Here is a 20,741-nt window from a genome sequence, read left to right on the forward strand (position 1 = left end):
ATTTTCATCTGTGTTGGGTCTTTGTTGCTGTGTGTGGACTTTCTCTAGTTGTGGCAAGAGGGGGCTACTCTTTGTTGCGGTGCGCGGGCTTCTCATCGTGGTAGCTTCTCTTGTCATGGAGCACGGGCTCTAGGTGCACAGGCTTCAGTAGTTGTGGCACGTGGGCTCAGTAGTTGTGGCACGCAGGCTCAGTAGTTGTGGTTCACGGGCTTCGTTGCTCTGCGAAATGTGGGATCTTCCCGGGCCAGGGCTTGAACCCGTGTCCCCTGCATTGGCAGACGGATTCTTAACCACTGCGCCACCAGGGAAGCCCCTCTTTATTGTTTTTTATCTGTGTAATGTTTTAAATCGCTATGGTCTATCCCTTTAAGAACATAGTTTTAGAAAATTCATAAGTTTGATTTCAGGTATCAAGTCAGGAAGTGGCCCACTATTTTCCACCACACTCAGAGTTTGATTTACTAGCTGTTTATTTTAGGAAGTATTAGAACTATATAATTTAAAATAAGTGTTTATCTATAAACTTCCTAATATATTTTAACGCTTTCATGTCACAGTTCGTGAATCACTACAATAAAGCATCATACTATTGTTCCCAACCCCATCAAGATTAGATTAGTATTAGGTTCAGTATATCATTTTAAATGGCAAGGAAATAGTCATAGTTTAGAAAGATTTTAGCCCTCAGGTGGCAAAATTTAAGAAAACATCATAGCATTTAAAAGGGTAAGATTCATGTGCTGGGAATGTCATCTGTATACTTTCCTCTGTTGCGCTTACACTAATGAAGTACAGTTGTATTTCTTTTCATATAACTTTCAACCTTTAAAATAGTGTCTCTTACTACAGAATTATTGTTGCATTTGATAAATTTGTATTTAGCCCTGACTAGTAAATCCCACTAATTTTTCATTTAGGAGGGATGATTTTTTTTAGTTTTTTTTTTTTTTTAAGAAGCCCAGTTATATATAAGGTCACTTTTTTTTTTTTTTTTTTTTTTTTTTTTTTTTTTTTTTTTAAAGGCTGTGTTCGGTCTTCGTTGCTGCACACTGCTTTCTCTAGTTGTGGCGAGCGGGGGCTACCCTTAATTGTAGTGTGCGGGCTTCTCACTGGAGTGGCTTCTCTTGTTGCAGAGCACGGGCTCTAGGCGAGCGGGCTTCAGTAGTTGTGGCTCTCAGGCTCTAGAGCTCAGGCTCAGTAGTTGTGGTGCACGGGCTTAGTTGCTCTGCGACATGTGGGATCTTCCCAGACCAGGGCTCAAACCTGTGTCCCCTACATTGGCAGGTGGATTCTTAACCACTGCGCCACCAGGGAAGTCCCTGTAAGGTCACTTTTAAATGACTTCTTCCTACAGCAAGATATTAATTCCACTTTATTATTTTGACAGTCGAGTTGAACTGAAAAGATTATGTGAAATTTTCACAAGAATGTTTGCTGATCCTCATGGCAAGGTATGTTTTAGTATTTAAGATTACTCCTATAAGGTGTCATTATTGTATTGCCCCAAAAAAGAAGTGAATAATAACAAAAAACTATAAGCCATTTTTGCTTTGTTATTGCTCTAAAATGGCAATGATCTTTTCAAACATAATTGAAATTGAGTATTTGATATCATACTTAATTTAGAAATTGCTCTCTAGTAACTGTTTAAGCTTCTCCAAAGAGAGATTATCTAAGACTATAAACTGAAGAATATATAGTAACATGCAAAACTCTTATACACTTAGGGTGAGTATTTGTATTTCTAAAAACATTTTACTATTTGTAAAGGAAATAATTGGGGTAAGTTGAAAAAATTTGCCAACTTTTTATTCAGTTTCCTTCTCTATTAACATAAATATATTCTTAAAAGAGCAATTTTGTAGAAAAGAATTGCCATTAAATAACAAAAAGCACAAAATATGGCTTCACCCATAGTTTGTTAGTAATATAAAAGAAGCATTTCATATATTGAAATAGTTCATAAAAATCATCAGAACTTTGTTTAGTTTTTAATGTGGATTAAAATGTATTTACGTACTTTTGCATAGTCTGCATGTATACTGTGAAATTTTGCTTTAAAATGTAAAATTTTGTTGTAAAATGGACTCATTTATTCTGTTTTCAGCAGTGTGTTTGACAATGGTGAAACTTTATTCAGTATCTTCCTTTAGGACACCAGGTGTCTACATGAGAATTTCTAACCTGAGTGAGAGGGAGATGTGGAAGGGAAATCATAAGAAAGATATTAACAAATTTCACTTTATTGTTTTTTTTAATTGTCTTCACTTTATTGTTGCACATGTCATTTCCCCCTCATTTTTTTTTCTGTTTTCAATATTTTCATTACTTGTGACACTACTTAAAGATACTAAAATCCTACTCTATACATAAACTGAAATCCAGCTAAGAATTATAAATTGCTTGTACTTTAACTTCTAAAGATTATCCTTTTATCAGAAGGTATATTTATTTTATCCAAGAATGCAAGATCCCATTAAAGACAAAGATTAAAGTACACTAAGTTTATAACTTTCAAACTGAGCATGTAGATAACCATACCATTTTATACTGATATTGCTACCACTAATTACAGCTGTAGGAATTGCTTTAATGGAAAAATTTCTGTAAATCCTGAACAAATTAGCTGTTGACATTTTTTGTTAGCAGTATGAGCCAAAGGACAAGACAATTATGATCTGGGTGGACCTGTTTTAGTAAATGATGTTTTAATTAATAATCTCTACAACTTTTAAAAGTAGAGTTTTAAAACATCTTCAAAAGTAATATAATTCATCTCTGCTGGAAGGTATGAGAGTGTAAGGCTAGATTATTTCTTGAAGTCACAGTTTTTAATTTTTTGTTAGGACAATAATGCAATTTAGTTGGATCCTAGGATTTGCACAGTAATAAAGAGAAACACTTTTTTAGAAAGTCTCTTGAAGAAAAAATTTTTAAAATAAAGTGAATGTCAAAATTTTAAAAAAGTCTCTTGAAGATCAAGTAGGAAAACCAAGTTTGATGTTGGTGAAAGCACAGATGTTTGGCCTCCCTTAGTAGATGCAGAGAACCAGCCACAGTCCTTCCGAGAGTTTTCGGGAAGGAGACTTTTTTTGTCTGTGGGATTTTATAAGAACATACAGTTCTTATTGATCCATCAGCTTTGTTTGTTTGGTTTTGTTTTTTTGGTTAATTCAGTGAATACACATGTAAAGGGAAGATTATTTTTAATTCGTTTTTGTTTAGCTTTTGTTTGGTGATTGTCCATCAGGGACTCTACCAGTAATGTAATTCATTAAGAATAAACTGGATAGGGGCTTCCCTGGTGGCGCAGTGGTTGAGAGTCCACCTGCCGATGCAGGGGACACGGGTTCGTGCCCCGGTCCGGGAGAATCCCACATGCCGCAGAGCAGCTGGGCCCGTGAGCCATGGCCACTGAGCCTGCGCATCCGGAGCCTGTGCTCTGCAGCAGGAGAGGCCACAGCAGTGAGAGGCCCGCGTAACGCAAAAAAAAAAAAAAAAAAAGGATAAACTGGATATATCACCATACTATGCTGAGTTAAAAATATCAGGGTTTGATTTGAGCTTTTGCATCATATCCATATATTATTAAAATAGTAGATACCCCCCCCTTTTTAATTTTATAAAGTACTAACAGTCCAATCATTGGATCAAGCAGCTGTTTTTGATGCTTTCTTTTCTTTCCAAGTAAAATTTTGTTCTCTATCAAGAGTTGGCCTTTTTTGTTTGTTTGTTTTTCCCTATAAAGGGCCAGGTAGTAAATATTTGTAGCTTTGTGGGCCATAATGATCTCTGTCACAACTACTGAACTCTGCCATTATAGCACAAAGGTACCTATAGACAATATCTAAACAAATGGCCATGGCTGGGTTGCCATAAAACTTTACTTATGAACATTGAAATTTTTATTTTCATAAAATTTTCTGTCACGAAATAGCCTTTTCTTTTGATTAAAAAAAAATTTTTTTTAAAGGTAAAACCATTTTTAGCTCTGAGACCATAGTTTCCCAACCCCTGCTCTATACAGTCAACTCTGGTCATAGACACTAAAATAGAAATATGTTCAAGAACCTCTGCTCATGCTCATGCCACTGGTTGAAAGTTAAGACTGTTGAAGGGAAACAATGTACTGGCCCCTGCTGGGTGAAATCAGCCCTGTTATTCCTGTATATTGTGCCATTCTCCATTTCTGATCTGTGATTTTTGTCTAAAAGCCCAGTGCTGCCTTTCCTCTTCCTCTAGTTTTTTTCTTCTGTCCTCCACAGAGACTGTGTCAGATAGTCTTTCCTCAGAACTCCATCCCTGTTCACCTCTCCACCCATCTCATGCCCCAAGCATATGTCCTGGCCTCTTAGCTTACCAAGAAGATAGAAGCCATCCAGCAGAAACTCCCATTTCCTGTCTCCAAACTGGCAAAGTTAACCGCACATAAGCCCATTCTTTCTACCTTTTCTTCTATGGAAATGGCAGGAGGTCTTACCTTGAAGCTGTTGGTAGCCACATAAACATGTACTCTGTTTTTTGCTAACATGGTCTCATCTGCTTGGCCACCAGGAATTTTTCATAAATTTCAGTTTGCTGCTTGACATCCCTTTTTATTTTTCAACCTTGTTGTGAGTTTATCCAGCATATCTTTTCTGACACTTTAAGGAAAGGGATGTGGGAGAGGTGGAAGAGGGGTGTTTTCTGTTGTGCCTGATCCAGTCTTCCTCACAGTAGACACCCTCTCTTTTCAGACACTTATCTCTCTGCTTGTTTTACTTACATTGGTGTTGCTTAGAGCATTGCCTTAGGCCCTCCTCTTTCATTTCTGTACCTTATCTGAAGCTTAAGTCACCCACTTTATCCTAATGACTCTCATATGGTACTTCCAGCCCACATTGTTCTCCTGCACTTACTTAGTTACATGCCTTTTGCTCATCTTAAAACTCAAAACTACTTTTCCTCCTGCATTGCTTTGTCTCATTAGATGAAACCACTATCCTCTCATTGCTCAAGTGAAGAATTTGGGCATTATTCTAGAAATTTACTCAGTCCTAATTGATTCAACCTTCTAAACATTTCCATTCTCACTGCTAATTCAGGGCACAATCATCTTTGGCCAGCTGCACCTCCTCCCCACCTCCTATCCCTAAATTCTCTTCCACGCTGCATATTTGAATAACCTTTCTAAAAGGTAAATCTTCTCTACTAACTTAAAATCCTTCAGTGACTACTCATTACCCTCAAGAAAATATTCAAACAAAGCCTATCATTTTTGCTTGTCATTCCCTTCTCACTGTCACTCTCAATCCTGGAAACTACGTTCATTTCCCCAAATGTGCCACGTGCTTTTCCTCATAGCCTTGAAATAGGCCATCAAAGAGACTTCTCTTTTCTTCCTCAAGTGTGGGTTAGCTCTACACTCTGAATTGGAATCACTTATCTGTAACCTTAACTATCCTGAAACTCACAGGGCAGAAATCATCTGAAGCCTTGACCCCAGAATGGGCCGTAGTGTTTAGGAGACACCTCATGCCTTGAGGTTTGTTGGGTGGGTTTTCCCATGTCCTTTTTTTTTTTTTTTTTGCAGTACGCGGGCCTCTCACTGTTGTGGCCTCTCCTGTTGCGGAGCGCAGGCTCAGCAGCCATGGCTCACGGGCCCAGCTGCTCCGCGTCATGTGGGATCTTCCCAGACCGGGGCACGAACCCGTGTCCCCTGCATCGGCAGGCGGACTCTCAACCACTGCGCCACCAGGGAAGCCCTCCCATGTCCTTTTAAGTTGAAGTCAACTTAAAGCTGTGTTAACAGCTTCTGAATAGTAGCTGGCTTCCATGTTAACTGGAAGCTGTCCTTACTTCTCCCCAACATGATTGAGACCACCTGCTGTCCCCAACAGGTTACTTAGAGAACCAGAGTGTGAGCAGCAGCCCCATCTCCTTTCATCTAGGATCACCTCCAACCCCCAGAATGTTTCTCTTATATGTGTTAGAGTAAGCATCTGAGTCCAGCTGAAATATCAGGTGAGCTCCAATACACATCCCAGAAAGGAAGGGCTAGAAAAGAGCTTCTATTTCAACTTCTGAATACAGTTGAAATAGATGCTGGGTTTTTTCCTGGGACAGGAGTAATGTGGTTGGTAGATAGTTCACAAGCTGAAATTATTTGATGTCCATAACTTGATAAATAAACTTTTTAAACTTTCAGATACTACGCATACAATCACAGTGTATGACTCTGTAAAACCTCTAAATATTTTTCTAAGAGAGGCAGTGCAACACAGTGATAACAACTATGGGTAGTGGAGCTAGATTGCTTGGGTTCAAATTCTGCCTCCATCACTTATTAGCAGTGTGTGCCTTGGTTTCTTAATCTGTAAAATAGAGTTAATAAGATTGCGATGATGATTAAATGAGTTAATATATGTAAAGCCCTTACAACACACCAAGCACTATATAAGTTTTTAAAAAATAAATAAGTTTGAAAAATTAAGGAATTCAGAGAAAATTTTTATTTTGATTGCTCTAGACCCATTTTTTCCTTCAAATGTAAGGAGTGTCAGATGCCAAAAGCTATCCCCTGTGATTCTGACATTTGACTCTGAAGGACCTACTTGAGAAGAGCCACCTTCACTAAAGTGCATGGTTTGATTTCACATTTTATGGTCTGTTTAGTCCTACCTCTTGAAGTCTTGAACATCTGGAGTAGGAATTCAATCAGTGGCTACTAAAATGCAACACAGTTGAGTGCCCTCCTTAGAAGGACATATCTGGTCTCCTGAAGAGTGTCTGCAGTCTTAGGATCAGGAGGCCAAAACATATATCTTACCTGGGGAAAATTAAAAGTTGTGGTATAGTTACTTTTTACCTCCAAACAATAGTAATTATTCCAAGCCTTCACAGAAATAATTTAACTTGTGAATGCATTGCTTCTGAAGAGGAAAAAAAAAGATAAAAGAAAAATTCTAGATACTGTGCTTTAGAAGCAAATGTTTGCACTGTACAGAAATTTTGGCAGGTGTCTATTAGTCTTAGATTTTTTCCAGAAGTTGAGCCTCAACAATAGTATGGTCTGGAAAAGAAGGAAGTTTTTGTTTGTTTTTTGTTTTTAAATTTCCTTGGCAAGAAGATGAGAGAGAAATATAGGAAAATCACATACTCTTATCCCATACTATTCATTTAACTCTTGTTTTAAAAACTATTTTGAGTTTATCGTAAAACTTTGAAAAACATTTGTCACTTTTATTTTCTAAGTGTTTTTATTCCATACAGGAACTTGGCATTGATGGCGACTAATTTGTGTGTTTTTCTTTTTTTTCTTTTTTTCCTTTTGCATGCTGTCCCCTGTGTTGGAACTCTCAATAGAGAGTAAGTTGGTTCAATATTTGTTGGAAACCTAACTTTACTGCATGACTGTGAAATTAACCCTTTTTCTCTGTTTTCTCTCCCGAAGAGTTCATGCAGTGTTGGACCCTTTGCAATCCACGAAATGCTATTTGCAGTTATGCAAACTGTCATTCTGTTTGGAGATGTGCTTTTTAATCTACTAATTAATCTAATTTGATTATGTTCTTCTGTTCTATATTGGATGACTGGCACACCTAAGATATAAGAGGTTAAGAAAAGGCTGCCTCAATTGTAATAGCTCAAATATTATAATTTTCCAATAAACTACAGTTATAAATAGATTCCATTGAAGGTTGGTTTCATTGAATTATTAAAAAAGTAATTCCCAAGTTTCACAATTAATTTTTTTAATTGAATTCCAGCCTCCACATATGAGCTTTCTAATAGTCTATTAATGGCATTCCACAAAAGCAAACAGGGCTGTTTAAGGAGCAGTGATTCTCAGCTTTCTGTTCTGAAATCAAATTTTTGGCCCTAGTGCTATATTAATGTGTCCACTTTCCTCTTTCTCCTTTAATCATAGATAAGGAAATGGGAGAATATCAACATCTGACAGTGAACTCTCTGTGATAGGGCAGTCAAGTAAGAAATTTTATGCAAAATTTCCAATATATATTTTGGATGGATGTATATATATGCATATATTTATCATTTAGTAAGTACCATTGATAAGATATAAGTATTTTGAAAAATATAGTATAATTCTATATATAGAGTACCATAAATAAAATGTCTACATTTTTATTCAGTTATACTCACATTTTATCTAATCAAAAGAAATTTCTACTTTTGATTAGAGACTCAGAGAAGTCTTTTTTAAGAAAATAGCAATTCAGATCTTGACAGGAACATAAACTTTGGATTATGTCAGGATGAGAAGAAAGGGCCTCCCCGGCGTGACTAGCCTGAGTCCAGAGAAGTGGGAGATGTCAGAAAGACTATAGGAAAGAAAAAGAAAATCTTGGCTGCCATTAAAGGAAGGTCTTACATATCTTCCCTTGCATTGAGAAAAAGGGTTGGCTACCAATTGCAGGGTAAGGTTTATTTACTTATGAGAAAATTCTTACTCTTTAAGGAACTTTTCCTGCACATTCATTGAACAACATTTTTTTGTGTGTGTGTGTGTGTGTGGTACGCGGGCCTCTCACTGTTGTGGCCTCTCTCGTTGCGGAGCACAGGCTCCGGACGCGCAGGCTCAGCGGCCATGGCTGACGGGCCCAGCCGCTCCGCGGCATGTGGGATCCTCCCGGACCGGGGCACGAACCCGCGTCCCCTGCATCGGCAGGCCCAGGGAAGCCCTGAACAACTTTTTAATTTGGTCCTCAGCCTCTGATAACTTTAGACTTCGTTCTAATCGGTGATACAAGACTAAAAAATATATAGTCTTTTTTCTCAAATGTTATATATTCCAGATGGGAAGATGATATAAATTCAGAAAAAGTGAAATAGCACCATAAAGCTAGCCCCACTACAAGTTCCAAGTAGGGATGATCAGTGGCTATTATCTAAAGAGGTCCAAGAAGCTTTTTGGCTGGGTCTTGAGTGGTAAGCTTTGTAGGAAGTCATGCACTTTGTATAAATAGGGGGATTAGGGAGTGTGGTAGAAAATGCAGAGTGTGTGTGAGATGTGTTCAGGGACAAAGAGTTTATGTTGCCAAAGGGTCCAGCATGAGTCTGGAGAGTTAGAACTTCGTCTAAGCCTTGGAGACATTATTCTATAGACAGTGAAGGGACATGAAAGGATTTCGTTTCTATCAAAAGAGTGATGTCACAATCTGATAATGAGAAAGAAGTATGAGTTGGCCAGCCGTCTGTTTTGTAAATAAAGTTTTATTGGAACACAGCTGTGCTCACTTGTTTGCATAATGTCTATGGCCGTGCTACGATGACAGAGCTGAGTAGTTGTGACACACTATATGGCCTGCAAAGCCTAGGATATTTACTTTCTGGCCTGTTGCAGAAATCCAGACTTGAGGTCAGAAAGAATTGGTGCCTACGATGATGTTGTGATCAACAGATTTGAGGAAGGCCAAAAGTGAGAGCTATTCTAGGGGTTATTTTGGGGCCTAGTAGGCTAGGACAGAGAGGCCCAGTCAAGGAAGTCATACTTTCGGTGAAAAGAGAATCAGGATGAAGACTGGCTCTTACATCTCTCCTTATTTAGGATGCAAAAGGAAAATGCCTGGTAAAAAGAATGAAAGAAGGAAGGGAGATAATAAGAGGAAAAACAGTGTCAAGCTACAGAATGGCTAAGCATGCTAAGCTAATGAAAAAGCTATTATATATCACGATTAGAAGATAATTGATGGGTGCAATAGGATGGAAATTGAAGGAGAAATTCTTGAGACAGTGTCTTCTGCATCTGTAAACAAAGAATTTAGGTTGAGAATAAAAGAGTAAAGATAGAGGAGACCATACTTTAAAGAACAAGAATATAGGGGCTTCCCTGGTGGCGCAGTGGTTGAGAGTCCGCCTGCCGATGATGCAGGGGACACGGGTTCATGCCCCGGTCCAGGAAGATCCCACATGCCGCAGAGCGGCTGGGCCCGTGAACCATGGCCGCTGAGCCTGTGCTTCCGGAGCCTGAGCTCCGCAACGGGAGAGGCCACAACAGTGAGAGGCCCACGTACCGCAAAAAAAAAAAAAGAACAAGAATATAGAAAGCAAGATTAGTCTTAACAGAGGAATAAAATTGGCTCTTCCTTGGAGAAACGATTATGAGAAGGATAGCTGTAGAGGAAATCAAAGTGAGGGAAAAGTCAGTGGAGAATTTTATTATGAATGACAGTAAAGTAGATGAGGTAAGTTGTCTAGTAACAGAGCGGATGGAACACAACTAAAAACCAAGTGACTTAGCCATTGATTAGCTGTGGAAACCTTGGGAAGTCACTTAATTTTCTAGTTCTCAGTTTCCTGAGAACCAGATAAAATGGGAGGGTTGACTTGGGCATTCTAATGTCTATGATTTTCAAAATGGATTTTGGCATAGAGAAAGCTTAAAGTTGGACTCTTCAGGAAAATAGGCAAGAGTTGAAACAATAAGAGTGAAAGTGAACCAAAGAATTAGAGTGTTGTACTGGTAAACCATGTTTGAGAGGGGGCAGGAAGCCCTGATTTGTAATGTTTATTATAAATTCTGAGGTGTAAATATTCCCACATGGCTGATTTCAAGCCACCAACCAGCTCACAATATTCCTGAATATTTAACATTTGACTTTCTAGGCAGGTACTGACTGACTCCAGGACATCACTTGACAGATTTGCCAGGTACCAATAAGAGTGAGTACTAGATTAGACACATGGACTTGTCGCAGAGCAGGTCTAGTGAAGTTCCTCAGCAGCGTTCAAGCCCTGAGGAGGGAGCCAGAGACAGTTTCAGTGAAGCTATGGGCCACGGGTTGTGGGTGGGGTTAGGACCAGCGTTAATGGTCTGCATTGTGAATAAGAACAGTGTTGAAGCAGGTACTTACTGCCTGGGGGTCAGAGGTAACAGAAAATTCAAAATGGTCACAGTTTCTGCTTTTACAGATAGTATCTTGAGCAAGTAGCTAAAGTGTACTTTTTCTAACTCAGATTCAAATGTTGAAAAGCTTAGTTATAATTCTGATAGATAAAAATCCTTCATTTCTAACATAAGAAAAGAAAGGAGTTCATGTATAACTATATAAAGGAAATTCAAGAAATAAAATATATATTGAGAACAAAACTCTTTAATTTTCAAATTAGTGTAGTTACTTTGAGCTTAACTTTTGAAACCATAGTTTTTATAATCCATTGTGATTATAAATTATCTCATATAATACAACATGGCTGACATTGTCTTAAGAGCTTTTCCCTCTTTACCTAGAAATAAATTTTCCTGTATGATATTGAATTTATTGAGGAGATATAACCTTACCGTATGTCACTTTTCCTTAGTTTTGTTTTGTTTTATTTAATTTTTTGGCTGTGCCGCACGGCATGTGGGATCTTAGTTCCCCGACCAGGGATCGAACCTCTGCCCCCTGCAGTAGATGCGTGGAGTCTTAACCACTGGACCACCAGGGAAGTCCCCATAAGTTTTTGTTTTTTGTTTTTTGTGGTACGCGGGCCTCTCACTGTTGTGGCCTTTCCCATTGCGGAGCACAGGCTCCGGACACGCAGGCTCAGTGGCCATGGCTCACGGGCCCAGCCGCTCCACGGCATGTGGGATCCTCCCGGACCGGGGCACAAACCTGTATCCCCTGCATCAGCAGGCGGACTCTCAACCACTGCGCCACCAGGGAAGCCTCCCCCATAAGTATTTTTAATGAGATAAAGCACTTATGAATTTTAGCTTCCCTTCCCTTAAATTTTTCCTGAATCTTCCAAAAAGTTTCAAACTTGTAGATTAATATTGGAAACAGTATAAAACCCGTCAATAGAAATGGAGACTAATAGCATGCCATCTAGGACTTTTTAGAAATCATTAAAATGTAGATGTAGATTTGTATCCTGATTTTATTTATTTTAGGTACAGTTATAGTTATCCCAGGTCATTTAAAATTACTTTTGGGGCAGTTTTAATAAATAATATGTCTTATACCAAAAAATTTTGTGACCACGGACATTTTGAGAACTAAGAAGTCTCCAATTAGCACGTTATATCAAAATCATCTTATGTGTTAAGGTAGCTGTCAGCATAGTCGACCTCTGATTAACTCACTGCCACTCTTCCAAAGAGCTGGGGGCTGATGAGACCATAGGTAGTTCCTTGCCCTAAATTTCAGATAAAATAGATTGCAGTTTAAGCTGTGGCATCATTGACGACCTTAGGTGTGCCAGCCATTATAGCCAAAGTTTCTTTACCAAGTGATGCTGCATGGAATAGCTAATTGTCGAACTTCAGCAGAAGTTGGATAACAGTTCAGATGTACTCTTGTATCACAGAGTCCAATGAAAAGCAAGAGAGATTGTTTTTCCGCTTGGCTGCCAATCGCTGTGCCTCTGATTCCTGTATTCCTTTCTATTTCAGTTTTGAATTGATCATAGAGGTCAATATTTCCTCCTTTTTCTCCTCCCTCCCCCGTTTATCCACTGTAGGTGTTCAGCATGTTTTTGGAGACTTTAGTGGACTTCATACAAGTCCACAAAGATGATCTTCAAGATTGGTTGTTTGTACTGCTGACCCAACTACTAAAAAAAATGGGTGCTGATTTGCTTGGGTCTGTTCAAGCAAAAGTTCAGAAAGCCCTCGATGTTACAAGGTAAGATTTTCTTCATGTATTTCAAGTTTACCCGGTAGTAATCAAGAATATTTCGTTTCTTTGTTAAAAGTTCAGATTTCTGAGTCTTTTCAAACTATGTAGATTGCATGAGTTCCATTTGAAAATTATTGATGTTGCCCATTTACATGGTATATTTAATGCAACGTTGATCCTTAGTTCAAACACTGCATTTAATCTATTAAAAAATTTTATTAACATTGGTTGAGTAATTCAAGGTAGTGTTTTATTTTAATTAAGATGTAACTGCAAAGTAGAGTTGAAGATTTTATTCAGTCTAGTGTAAAGATAAAAATATTTTCTAAGTTTAAAAAGAATGTTTTATTATGCATTCTTTTTTCAGAAGATTTTGAACCAATGATATATTTCTACTTTCTTGTGTAGATTGTTGAAGTGACTTATTTCAAATATCCATTTACTAAGTTGAGGTGAGTCTAGAATTCAGATATTAGGTATGGAAACGTCTCTGATAATGTTGAACTTTAACATTACATTAAAGTTTAACATTTCATTAAACTTTAACTAACATTTTTCTGATTAAATCTATAAATGAGGCAAGAGATCATTCTTTGCTATAGTGTTGCTTTTTAACCCCCTACAGGGGGTTAAATTTATACTTACAGGGTATAAATTCAGACGTTCAGATTCTTCTGGGAGTAGCTTTTATCGTATACTTTACCACATAGACTATATACCACATACAGGTGCTACTTCATGCATGCTTTCTGAATGACATTGTGTTTTGTTTGGTATTAAACATAATCTTCTGTTAAGTTTGCTAAATGCTTACTTGCTGACTTAATTTTTATTTTATTTTGCTTTGTTCTTTCCTTATTTCAGAGAATCTTTTCCAAATGATCTTCAGTTCAATATTCTAATGAGATTTACAGTTGATCAGACCCAGACACCAAGCTTGAAGGTAAAAATTTGAGGTCTTTTGATGACATTTTAAGGAACTGAAGTATTTTATTCATAAAGTTATGCTAATATTTGTATTTCTGTCACACAAGAAGCTGTTCAATCAGTGGATTTTGTTTTTATAAACTTTCAGACAGTCAAGCCAGCACTTCGGGACCAGCTTCACTCTTTTTGGAGTTCCAAGGTTTTTTTTGGTTTTGTTTTAATCTGCATTATTTCTTTTCTTAACTCTCTTTACAAACTGCAGTGTTTCAGATAATGTTTGTATGCATCTATATATTCAACTACTAACCTTTATAAGCCTATAAAGCATGCATGGATTTGATTTTAAATATTATTTGATACCAGATTATCTTTTGGAGAGGCTTACTGAGGATACATGTTTAGAAGGCAACACAAGTATGGCCGCTAACCCTAAGCTGTTATGCAAACTTGCTCTATAAAATCTTATCTAATTTTATGTTTGTGATTTCCCAATCCTTTTTTTTTTTTTTAAGTTAGGCATTTGAAGAGTTATTCTGGGCAAAATGTCAGTTTTGCCTATGTATTTCAGTAAACAGAACTTTTTAAGTTTGATGCCAGTGCTATTCTCCAGTTCTTAACTGAAACAGTAATGTTTTTTTCTTTTTGCAATGTGATTTTCTAATGTGTGCACAAAATTTAGATTCAGGATTAACTTCCTCCATTGTTATTAGCACACATTTTCTAGTTAATTTAAGTGAAAACTAGGTAGATTCTAATTTTTGATTAAAAATAATTATTTAACATAAAAGAAAAGATAATATAAAAGATCTGCCCTGAATTCTTTACTAAAGATGTTTCTTAGTGAGTTTTCTTAAATTAAAAAGAGGTTAAAATCAGGGAAATAACAAGCATATGAGCATTTATAAGCCTTGTATTTTCTGCTCTATTCTGCACGAAGTATGTTTCTATATGCATTATTGCCTTGGATTGATTTTCCTTTAAGTTTCTGAATATGATTTTACCTTAAAATCACAATTATGTTTCTTACCAGGGTTGACTTATACTCAACATAATGTTATTTTCTCAGAGCTGCTTTGTGAAAAAGGATCCATCTGTTTTGATATTAAAAAGTGACCTGCAGAAAGAGAATAATTTACTTGATATTATTGATAAATACTGTTTAAACTTATTTTTTTGTCTAAGCCTAGCATAGGAATATAAAACTTACAATTTCCTATCATTATTGTCTATAATACATGATAAACTGTAAACTGTGATAAGAGTTATGATTTAGGTACTGGTGGTAGGTATTCAAGTGCTGTTGAAAACATATGTTTCATGGCCCAGTAGAAATGGAGGTCTAAACCATTAGCTTAAGAAATAAGGGTGATAGGTGAGTTGAAGGAGAGAATAAAGTTGCTGAAGCCCTGAAGAGAAAGACAGTGGAAAACATATAATTAAAACATCATACTACTGGGGCTTCCCTGGTGGCGCAGTGGTTAAGAATCCGCCTGCCAATGCAGGGGACACGGGTTCGAGCCCTGGTCCGGGAAGATCCCACGTGCCGCGGAGCAAGTAAGCCCGTGCACCACAACTACTGAACCTGCGCTCTAGAGCCCGCGAGCCACAACTACTGAGCCCACAAGCCACAACTACTGAAGCCCGTGCTCCTAGAGCCCATGCTCCACAACAAGAGAAACCACCGCAATGAGAAGCCCGCGCACCACAATGAAGAGTAGCCCCCACTCGACACAACTAGAGAAAGCCCGTGCACAGAAATGAAGACCCAACGCGGCCAAAAATAAAAACAATAAATAAATTTATTTTTAAAAAAAAAGTCATACTGGAGACTAGAATCACAGACTGTTTCTCTAAAAGCCCTATATACATATACATATACATATATATAATACATATACCTAGACTGTTTCTCTAAAAGCCATGTATACCTGTATGCATATATGTATATATGGCTTTTGTATATAGGGCTTTTAGAGAAACAGTCTGTGTATAATATATGTGTATTATATATAAACCATAATATATAATACGAACATAGTATGTACTTGGCTTTTATATATTATATATACACACATATGCACACACACGTAAAGCTGTAGGGGAAGATCACTCTTCAACTCATAAATTGATGTTTTAAGACAGCACGGAGACGTTCTATTAGAGCTACACCTTATGCTGAAAATAAAAGTAACTTTCAGATGGGTGACAGGATTAAGAATTAAAAATTTAACAGGTTGTAGAAAAACACAAATAACTTGAGTATGAGATGCATAAAAATTCTTTATTGAAGAAGTGCTGGATCTTTCAGATAAAATTTTACATCTCTCACAGAGTATCATGTGGGTAAATGTCAGAAAGGAAGCAATAAAATAGGGGGAAATCGCATACAGTGATTCTATTTGAGTAATATTTTTTAAAATAAATGGAATTTTGTTGACTTTTTTTTCTGAGTTTCATAAACAGGTTTAGAATTATACGCACCTTAGCGACTAGATTGTTTTTCCTCTCTGAAGAAGAATGCATGTTTATGTTATTCAGAGTACAGACCATGTATAGAACCTTGTGAAATATTCTACCAAAATGTAAATTTTCAAATGTGTATCATGGTTATTTTGCCTTTGGTATAGTATACACACCTATTCTGTGAAACCCTTTAAAAACTTTACATACCTCTCTATAAATTGTCAAGACACGGAACTAACTGAATCTCACATAGTGCAAATAAATATATTCAAAAAAACAAAATACATTGATGTTCATTCTTTGATTTACTATAGTCACCTTTCAGCCAGTCACACTGAAAAAAGGTGACGTGGCTTCAAGAATCCAGAATGTTATGTGCTGCCATAATTTAGTTGGGCCTGCTACTGCAAAAGTAACCATAAATCTCTTTCCTTCTCCCCTGTACAATTTACTCATGATGGCTGATAGGTTAATTCTTGTTTTTTTCAGTACATTTCTTAAAGTTATAGTTACTTCTTCTTAAAATTCATTTATTATGAAATGAAGAATGTAAGTTGATGCATTCTGTCTTTTTTTTAAAACTGGAAGCAGAAGGGGGAAAATGTACAAGAGTCAGAACTTTAACATATTACTTCCTATATATTAACTTGGCTTAGTACTTCCCAGAGACCTTATTTGGATTAAGTGAGAAAAATGACATCTTAAGATCAATAATAAGGGAAGGAGTATAGAAAACCTGATTACCTTAATCTTTGACAATATTTTTTCAAAGTCACTATTTTAATATATTTAAACCTTCCTTTTTCTAAGTCAGCAAATCAGCATTTAATATGTGTTTAGAATCTGCTGTATACAAGGACTGTGCACTGTGCCAGGTGCCGTTTCTAAAGGGCACTGGTAAAGTCTTAGAGAACCATTACTTAGAAATCCTAGAATGTTAGATGTGACTTTAAAAACAGTGGTTCTCAAACTTTTCTTCTACCCCAACATTACCTGAGAAAGGGGAGATTATTTAACAATGGCTTACTCTAAGGATAAAGAAGGCTGCATCTAAGAGAGAAGCATGTGTGCTTTGCCCCACCTCCTGCTTACTTGGAAGCCTGCATCCTACCACACACCTACCCACCATGCCACCCATGCATCAGGAATTCCTGGGAGAATAATAAGACTTTTTAAACTCATATATGATAGTTCTTTTATACAGATAAGTATTGTCTCTTCTCCAGTGATACTTGTGTAAAACTTTTTTGCCACATTTATTTTGAGACGTAGTTCTAGCAGTTGATGGACCTATTAAGGAACCTGATCTCATTGTGTGAGTCGTACTGTATGTTTGCCAAAAACCTGTATTGCCCACCTTGATTACCCAGTTGATTTATAATACCTTATTTCCAAAATTCTTTGATTTCCCCAAGAGGCAAATTGTACTTCAATTTATAAAGACTGGTTCCTAGGGAAATCTAGACAAGAGTCAGCTGTAATCTCTGAAGGCAGACTCAAGGAGAAGTGTCTGATCTTATCAAGAGAGTCTTTAGCAGTTCAAACACTGCTAAATGTTTGAATGGGGAATGAAACTTACAAGTTCTGCTGTGTGTGAAAAAAATCCACATTTTCATATACTTGTACCTCTGGTAGGTAGGTGATTGTATAACTTCTCTTTTGTTGTTGATGCTTATTCATTTTGTATTTGTCAAAAAAATAATCACCTAGGGACTTCCCTGGCCGTCGAGTGGTTAAGACTCTGTGCTTTCACTGCAGGGGGCATGGGTTTGATCCCCCGTGGAGGAACTAAGATCCCACATGCCACACAGTGCAGCCAAAAAAAAAAAAAGTCACCTAATTATTTCTGAAGTGTTCTCATTGCCCCTCAATGACCAGCTGATTGTCCTCTCTCATTGTGCATCCCTCTGCAGGTGAAGGTTGCTATCCTTAAATACATAGAAACTCTGGCCAAACAGATGGATCCAGGAGATTTTATAAATTCCAGTGAAACTCGCCTGGCAGTGTCTCGGGTCATCACTTGGACAACAGAACCCAAAAGTTCTGATGTTCGGAAGGTATGTTTTAATTTAAGATTTAGAAGATAAATTAGAAAAGCAAGTCAGTCATTTTGGATTGCCAGTGAAGGAAGCTAATATTTTCAGGATGTTACCAGTTAGCATAGAGTTATTTACCTGGCGATATAAAGACCTTTTTTAAAAAATATCTTCTCTTTTAAATTTTATTCAATTAATATGAGTATAATTTTCAAACTTAGAATTAAAGATAACTGTCTTTGAAACAGTCGTCCCAACCTCTAATCTTATAGCCATTCAAAATATTTCAAATCTTTCCCCTCACATTTACCTATATATTTCAAATAAGAGCTTGCACTGTTTCTTGATTTATTAATTTTAGGCATTATTTATTGATCCATTGATAAATTTAGTCATTATATATGTCTGTCTACCTTTGTAAATTAAGACTTAACTTTCCCCTATCCTTTCCTATGTCTTTCCCCATAACCTTCAAAATACTTATGAATCAATTGTTGGTACTCAATAGAAAAGATTTAATTTTGACTGTGGAAGTATTCACCCCCACGCCAAGTGGTTTATTACAGCCTCCTTCCTTACAGAAGCTTTATTTGTCCTGGTGTTAATAATTTACCTTTTCATTTTCCTTTTTTTTTTCCCCCACATGTTTTTTAAGTACTTGTTGTTAGGTTCAACATCTCTGTCATATGCTCATGGCTAAGATTTTCCATATGCTCAAAAACATAGGTTATTTATTTTCTGGGGAGTTCCTTTCTAGACCCTCCTCTGTTCTCTTCACCTTCTTCCTGAGACTTCTTTTCAACCCTAATCATTCGTTTCTTGCATTCTGTATCTAGCTCTGTTGACAAAGCCAGAATAATCAAAACAGTATGGTACTGGCACAAAAACAGACACATAGATCAATGGAACAGAATAGAGAGCCCAGAAATAAAACCCATGCACACGTGGTCAATTAACCTATGATAAAGTAGCCAGGAATATACAATGGAGAAAAGATAATCTGTTCAGTAACTAGTGCTGGGAAAACTGGACAGCTACATGTAAAAGCATGAAATTAGAATATTCTCTATCACCATATATAAAAATAAACTCAAAATGGATTAAAGACCTAAATGTAAGACTGTAAAAATCCTAGAGGAAAACATAGGCAGAACACTTTCTGACATAAATCACAGCAATACTTTTTTGGATCCATCTCCTAAAGCAAAGGAAATAAAAATAAACAAATGGGACCTAATTAAAAGCTTTTGCAGAGCAAAGGAAACCATAAACAAAACAAAAAGACAACCTATTGAATGGAAGAAAATATTTGCAAATGATATGACCAATAAGGGATAAATATCCAACATTTATAAACAACTCATATAACTCAACATCAAAAAAATGAGCAACCCAGGGGCTTCCCTGGTGGCGCAGTGGTTGAGAGCCCGCCTGCCGATGCAGGGGACACGGGTTCGTGCCCCGGTCTGGGAAGATCCCACATGCCGTGGAGTGGCTAGGCCCGTGAGCCGTGGCTGCTGAGCCTGCGCGTCCGGAGCCTGTGCTCTGCAACGAGAGAGGCCACAGCAGTGAGAGGCCCGCGTACCGCAAAAAAAAAAAAAAAAAGAGCAACCCAATTGAAAAATACGCAGAAGAACTGAATAGACATTTTTCCAAAGAGGAAATGCAGATGGCCAACAGGCACAGGAAAAGATGCTCAACATCGCTAATCATCAGGGAAATGCAAATCAAAACCACAGTGATATATCACCTCATACCGGTCAGAATGGCTATTACCGAAAAGAACACAGATAACAAATGTTGACGAGGATGTGGAAAAAAGGGAACCCTCTTATACATTGTTTTTGGGAATGTAAATTGGTGCAGCCACTGTGGAAAACACTATGGAGGTTTCTCAAAAAACTAAGAATAGGGACTTCCCTGGTGGCGCAGTGCTTAAGTATCTGCCTGCCAATGCAGGGGACACGGGTTCGAGCCCTGGTCCGGGAAGATCCCACATGCCGTGGAGCAACTAAGCCTGTGTGCCACAACTACTGAGCCTGTGCTCTGGAGCCCGTGAGCCACAACTACTGAGCCCGTGTGCCTAGAGCCCGTGCTCTGCAACAAGAGAAGCCACCCCAATGAGAAGCCTTTGCACCGCAACAAAGAGTAGCTCCTGCTCACCACAACTAGAGAAAAGCCCACGCACAGCAACGAAGACCCAATGCAGCCAAAAATAAATAAATAAATAAATTTTAAAAAAACGTTATTTGAAATGTTTGAAATAATTTGAAAAGATACATGCACCCTAATGTTTATAGCAGCATTTTTTACAATTGCCAGGATATGGATGGAAGCAACCTAAGTGTCCATCAGCAGATGAATGAAGGGACTTCCCTGGCAGTCCAGTGGTTAGGACTTCGCCTTCCAATGCAGGGGGTGTGGGTTTGATCCCTGCTTAGGGAGCTAAGATTTCACATGGCTCAGGGCCAAAAAACCAAGACATAAAACAGAAACAATATTGTAACAAATTCAATAAAGACTTTAAAAATTGTCCACATCAAAAAAAATAATAATCTTTAAAAAAAAAACAGGTGAATGGATAAAGAAGATGTGATGTATATACATGCCATGGAATACTACTCTGCCATAAAAATGAATGGGATTTTGCCATTTGCAGCAGCATGGATGGACTTGGAGGGCATTATACTAAGTGAAATAAGTCAGACAG

General features: G+C 37.5%; 1 protein-coding gene across 23 annotated transcripts in view; it reads left to right on the forward strand.

The window, feature by feature from the left end:
• Positions 1–20,741, forward strand: part of CLASP2 (cytoplasmic linker associated protein 2) — a 178,020-nt gene that overhangs the window by 131,260 nt on the left and 26,019 nt on the right. For 14 of the 23 annotated variants that reach the window (XM_060162436.1, XM_060162421.1, XM_060162422.1 and 11 more), the window contains 5 exons: positions 1,388–1,451; positions 12,448–12,611; positions 13,470–13,548; positions 13,681–13,731; positions 17,909–18,052. In XM_060162436.1, the coding sequence (XP_060018419.1) occupies positions 1,388–1,451; positions 12,448–12,611; positions 13,470–13,548; positions 13,681–13,731; positions 17,909–18,052 (502 nt within the window). The remainder of the gene's footprint in view (positions 1–1,387; positions 1,452–12,447; positions 12,612–13,469; positions 13,549–13,680; positions 13,732–17,908; positions 18,053–20,741) is intronic. The other 9 variants (XM_060162424.1, XM_060162427.1, XM_060162429.1 and 6 more) reach the window with 1 other exon arrangement.

Source organism: Lagenorhynchus albirostris, chromosome 10, assembly GCF_949774975.1.
Source record: "Lagenorhynchus albirostris chromosome 10, mLagAlb1.1, whole genome shotgun sequence".
NCBI lineage: Eukaryota > Metazoa > Chordata > Mammalia > Artiodactyla > Delphinidae > Lagenorhynchus > Lagenorhynchus albirostris.